The sequence below is a fragment of the Melanotaenia boesemani genome, chromosome 5 (genome assembly GCF_017639745.1).
Source record: "Melanotaenia boesemani isolate fMelBoe1 chromosome 5, fMelBoe1.pri, whole genome shotgun sequence".
NCBI lineage: Eukaryota > Metazoa > Chordata > Actinopteri > Atheriniformes > Melanotaeniidae > Melanotaenia > Melanotaenia boesemani.
The window spans coordinates 30,060,706-30,066,951 of NC_055686.1; the positions used below are offsets into that span (position 1 = coordinate 30,060,706).

Sequence of the window (6,246 nt, forward strand, 5' to 3'; positions counted from 1 at the left end):
AAGACCCCCATCTTTAGCTCACATGAGCAGGGAAACATGTACAACCTGTAGCTTGAGGAGCAGAGATGGAATAAAAAGTTGACTCGTCCTGATGAAACCAGACCACAGTGAGCTGATGGTCCTTTTAGAAATCATTTAAGAGTTTAAATTTGGATTAAAAACATCTAAAAAGCTTTCTTTGAGTGTAGTTTAGGTGCAGCGCCAACCGGCTTCTGCTTGCGAAAGCCGGACTTCAGATTCATGTTTAATCATTTGTAAAAGCAGTTTACTCCTTATGAGAAAATCACAGGCTTCTTTGAATCAGAGCACTTGTAAGAAGAGTGGAGATTTCATCTGAGGCCTGGAGGAATGATGAATAAAATGGCTGTTTTTATCTGATTACTTTCTTATTGATCCATCCTGCAAAGCTGCTCTCATCAGTGTTCCTCTGAAGTGTGAAACACCTTTAAATGATCCAACATTTTCTGGCTCTGATCTCAGAGCAGTGTGTTTAACCATCTAAATATCACCGTTTGTAGCTAGTGTCTGAGTCCAGGCCGTCCCCCTTCGCTCCTCAGAGGCCCCTCCCCCTCAGTCCGGCGCGAGGAGCCTCCACCACCGTGAGCCCAACCCGGACCCCCGGCTCCAAGCCCTCCACGGGCCTGCTGGTCATGATGCCCCCAGCTGTTGGACCAAAACCTGTGGGCAAAGTCTCAGCCATCCCCCCTCTCAGAGTCCTCAGGTGGGTAAAATTCTTAATGCTTAGAATAGGAAACGTAGGCGATATAAAACATCCTGGAGAAATAAGCTGGTGGTGGGAATTATACAAACATCAGCTGGAATTATGTGATAAAGACAACCAGCTCATACAGTACTGGGAACATGTATGTTAGGAATATTTCCTCTGGATAATTCTTCATTTTATTTTATTGTTTCATCAGACTTAAAAAGAACAGCTGTTACTGTCATCAGTAGCGACGGACAACTAACTACATGTGTATAACCCTTTTATTCAGGACTCAATAAATAAATAAATACTGAGAAGAATAAATATTCCATGAAATAAATACAAAACAAATTAATACAACCTACATTTTTAAATGATAAAGGCAAGTTTATTTCTACAGCACATTTCATGTCCAGGACTATTCAAGGTGCTTTACATGAACATTTACAGCATTACAGATGGTGCAAAGAAAGCATTAAAAAGTAGAAAAAGGCAGCAACAAATACCAAAATCACAATAAAATCATAGATGAAAATGATTAAAAGCAAGATGAGTTCAAATCTATCGTGCAGATTTCTCATGAGGAAAGAAGTTTTTAACCTGGATGGAAAAGTTTCTTCATTTGGTCTTTCTGGCAGTTTGTTCTACTCTGGATCTACTTGGGATCTGCTCGGGTTCTACTCAGGCTCTACTCTGGTTCTACTTGTGTTTTACTCTGGCTCTACTCAGATTCTACTCGGGCTCTATTCGGGATTTACTCGGGATCTACTCAGGTTCTACTTGGGCTCACTTTGGGATCTACTCGGGCTCTACTCGGGTTCTGCACGGGCTCTGCTCGGGTTTCACTCTGGGTCTACTCTGGTTCTGCTCGGGTTCTACTCTGGCTCTACTCAGGATCTACTCGGGTTCTATTCAGGCTCTACTCGGGATCTACTCGGGCTCTACTCTGGTTGTACTCGGGCTCTACTCGGGAACTACTCGGGCTCTACTCAGGATCTACTTGGGCTTTACTCGAGCTCTACATGGTATCTACTCGGGTTCTACTCGTGCTCTACTCGGGCGCTACTCGGGTTCTACTCGGGCTCTACTCTACCTGCATGGCTTTGCTAACTCCTTCTACTCCTGTGTTCCAGCTGTATAGTTTTGTGTTGGTGATGTTTGTTGTAAAGGAAACTTCCAGACCGTTGCTCTGCCCCCCCCCCCCCCCTTCCATCCTCCTCCGCTTTAACACGTCCCTCATCAGATTTTACATTCAGCATCTTTCAGTATTTATTTATTTGTCCATAAACTTTCTTTTATAAAATTTAATTTATTCTTTTTATTTTTTTCTTTATGTAATTACTTATTTTTATTTATAAAATCTGTTTTATTCTTTTATTCTTTATATTTGTTGATTCATTAACTTATTTTCACGTGTTAAATCTAGTTTAAATTTTTAATGTTTATTTATTTATCTATCTATAAAGTTATTATTTATTTATAAAATCTGTTTTTGTTCCTCAGTTTACTTTGTATTCTGCTGAAGGCTGAAATAATCAGACCCAGGTTGTTTATCATACATGGCCGTCTCCTGTTTGATGGGGGACCTTCAAATAATAAATAAAGTTCTAGATTTTAGGATAGGAACTAATTTTTAACCAGATTCTTCATCATCATTGTTAGTTTTATGAATTTAAATCCTCTTCATAAAATGTGAAGATATCATCACCATGACGACAGCTGGTGAGGCGATGCTGTAAATGCTGCATTATGATCCAGAACATGGTAACAGCGTTAAATGCTGCATTCACTTCCACTTGAACATGTGAGCTTTACCCAAGTAAAGGTCAGTAATAAATGTTACTGAGTATTTCAATTATTCATTCATGAAAATAAATGGAAATTAGAGTTTATTTACTAAATCATGTCAACTGAACTTTATATTCTAAACATAAACATGCCTGATATCATTTCTGAACATCCTACGTTACTTCTGAGACTGTGGTGCTGTTTCCTGTGGTGATAGTTGATTTACAAGGTTCAGACTGCTGCATCTAAATGTGATTGTACTGTCTGCATGATGCTAATAATTACACACTACACAACACTTGTTGCGAGGAAACGCTAAATTTATTGCAAAGAAAGCAAAACTTAATGTGAGGGAACACAAAAAATGAAAACCTGCTTGTGTCCCTTACAGGTCTCTGTGTCAGATAACTGTTAATGAAATACAAACAATAATTAAATACATAACAAATACTTCCCCTGGGTATTTTATAGCCCAATCAGGTGGTAGAGAAGTCTGTTTATTTCCACAAATTTTATTAAGATTCACTGAAGTCACTGTTCCACCAAGCAGTGGAGCAGATTTCTAAAAGGGTGAAGGATGTTCCAGTGATGTCCTCAGATCTGGATTTAAACACAGCGTTATGATCAGTAAGAGACGCTGAATTCTGGTGTTTAGGGTTCGAAACCAGAAACAAGATTAATATTCTGATATCGGCTGAGTTGACGCAGTAGGAACACGATTACTGTATCAGTGTTTGATCAATATTTTAGCTGCAGGTTCGTTTACATTTGGTGAGAATATTTGTCGGCAGTTCGATCGTCAGTCTTTCATACATCATACCTCACATGCTTACTGGTGTGTGCAGAATAAAAGTGGCTGTACGAGTGTGTGAATGTCAAGCCTGGTTTACAGCAGTTACAGGCTGATGCCAAGGTTAGAAAGAGGCGTATAAATGGGGAGCGTTTATCTCTGTGGCTCAGAGGACTGAGATCTGTCTGATAATGTTGAAGAAGTAAACACCTCCATCTTTACTCTTTAACCCTTAAACTTCCAGCAGATCTCCCTGAGGTCCATCTCCTCCTCCACCAAGAGCGTTGGTGTGTAGCTCTGTGGGGTAAACTGTGATGGATAGCTACCCTTTAGGTGATCTATCGAAGTTTTCCAGGCATTTCTATCCCCTCCAGGAGGTTTACAATCCAGTCACTAAATATAGTTTTATTCAGAGACTCTATCTGGTAAATCCACAATGATCCATGATAACAGCATTATTTATCACATTTCATCATAAAAAGATCACTATCACTACTATGTTGCTAAGAGACCTCTATTTAGACCTGGACATGATGATGAAGCCACTTCCTGTCAAACTTTCCACCAATCAGAGAGCTTAGATTGACGGCAATGTCCAATCAGGAGCAGCCAAAGATCAACCAGTGAACAGAAAGTTCTATGTGTGTCTGAAAAGAAGAAAAATAATGCTCCTCTATGGCTGGAATAAAGCCAAGAAGACGTTTCTGATGTACGGTGGCGCCACAAAGCAGCTGCTACAGACTGGTTTATACTGGGATTAAAAGCTCCAGCTTCTACAGACTGGTTTATACTGGGATTAAAAGCTCCAGCTGCTACAGACTGGTTTATACTGGGATTAAAAGCTTTAGCTGCTACAGACTGGTTTATACTGGGATTAAAAGCTTTAGCTTCTACAGACTGGTTTATACTGGGAATAAAAGCTCCAGCTTCTACAGACTGGTTTATACTGGGATTAAAATCTTTAGCTTCTACAGACTGGTTTATACTGGGATTATAAGCTTTAGCTTCTACAGACTGGTTAATACTGGGATTAAAAGCTCCAGCTGCTACAGACTGGTTTATACTGGGATTAAAAGCTCCAGCTTCTACAGACTGGTTTATACTGGGATTAAAAGCTTTAGCGTCTACAGACTGGTTTATACTGGGATTAAAAGCTCCAGCTGCTACAGACTGGTTTATACTGGGATTAAAAGCTCCAGCTACTACAGACTGGTTTATACTGGGATTAAAAGCTCCAGCTGCTATAGACTGGTTCATACTGGGATTAAAAGCTCCAGCTGCTACAGACTGGTTTATACTGGGATTAAAAGCTCCAGCTGCTATAGACTGGTTCATACTGGGATTAAAAGCTCCAGCTGCTACAGACTGGTTTATACTGGGATTAAAAGCTCCAGCTGCTACAGACTGGTTTAAACTGGGATTAAAAGCTTTAGCTTCTACAGACTGGTTCATACTGGGATTAAAAGCTTTAGCTTCTACAGACTGGTTCATACTGGGATTAAAAGCTCCAGCTGCTACAGACTGGTTCATACTGGGATTAAAAGCTCCAGCTGCTACAGACTGGTTTAAACTGGGATTAAAAGCTCCTGCTGGGATTAAATAAATTGGAGTTTTAAGGGTTAAGTAGGATTATCTGCAGGTCAGTAACTCCTAACATGGTGATCTCTGTCTTTCCTTTTAGACCAGTCCCAGGTGCCAAACCAAACACAGCCTCGCCTCCACCACGTAAATGACGACCTCCGCCCCCCCGCCCTCCGAGGAGACGGCGGCTGACAGCCTATTTGCACTAAAGAGTCTTCGGCTGGAGGACGGTCTGTGGTTTATAAGATCTGGTATGTGTGACAGCAGATACCAGGAGGACAAAGACGAAATTAACAGCAGGCACACAGTGGAACAAACAGGATTCGCACCAGTTCAGACTTTAAATGACCCCCACACCTTGATCCAGACCCCCCACCTCTTCCTTTCCCAGTGTGCTAGCATAAACCACGACGACGCAGCATTGCACGGAGGCCTTGCAGACTGAGACAGGTGTTGTTGCTGGCGTACGGTTACATCTACCAAATCATTTTTTAGGATTACTGGTTCTTTTTTAAATATCTGTTAATGATCATGTTAAAGGAAAAAAAGCATTTTTTAATGATCTTTGTTTACAGTTTGTTTGATGTCATGATGTTTATGATTTGTGTTCTGTGCCAAAGAAGTCTCATCAATCGGGGTGTGTTCCAATTCCTAGAAAATCTTCTTCGGCTAAGGTCACCACAGGTCACCTCCTCCATATATTTTTTTTTTTTTTCTATTTTATAATTTATTGTATTAAATGAGGAATTTCTAAAGTGCAGATGTGGAGAAGTCTTGCTCCAGAAGGAAGGAGAGCCAATCACGCAGCAGCTTCTTATCGACACTGTTTACATGATGGAGGACTTGATGGAGGCTCCGGCTGGCGGGACACACCCCGACGCTCATGTTTAGTTCTGAATGTCATTTGCTGTGTTAACTTTTGATTGGATAACATAAAATATTTTTACAAAGTTATCATCACGTTGTGTTTTTTCTCATGAGTATTAATGAAAAAAGGATGCGTTTCCAAGGCTGAAACAAGCTCCAGTCCACGTTGCCTGGTTTCATGAGTCTCCACTGCAGCTCCTCCAGGATAATAAAAATAAATATAATAATAATAATAATAATAATAATAATAATAATAATAATAATAATAATATGGATTAAAGTTAAACACAGTGTAAAAGTGCAAAAACAACATCATGGGATTCATGAATCAAAAACCAAACAACACAAAGCAAAACACCGTGTTGGTGTGAAAGATACGTTTCATCAGGCATTAAATCTGACATAAGAAGGAGCAGCTACATAATACAATAAGTTACCACCTAGAACAGGAGAAGACGGGAAGGTTGAAAGACGTGTGAAGTGTAACGTAGCTGCTGTTACTGTGATGGTAGCT

At 40.2% G+C, this 6,246-nt stretch overlaps 1 protein-coding gene across 2 annotated transcripts in view; it reads left to right on the top strand.

The window, feature by feature from the left end:
• Nucleotides 1-5,819, top strand: part of adam19a (ADAM metallopeptidase domain 19a) — a 183,485-nt gene extending 177,666 nt beyond the window's left edge. For both annotated transcript variants that reach the window (XM_041986524.1, XM_041986525.1), the window contains exons 22-23: nucleotides 519-721; nucleotides 4,966-5,819. In XM_041986524.1, coding sequence (XP_041842458.1) covers nucleotides 519-721; nucleotides 4,966-5,017 — 255 coding nt within the window. In that variant the 3' untranslated portion in view covers nucleotides 5,018-5,819. The remainder of the gene's footprint in view (nucleotides 1-518; nucleotides 722-4,965) is intronic.
• Nucleotides 5,820-6,246: the final 427 nt, after the last annotated feature.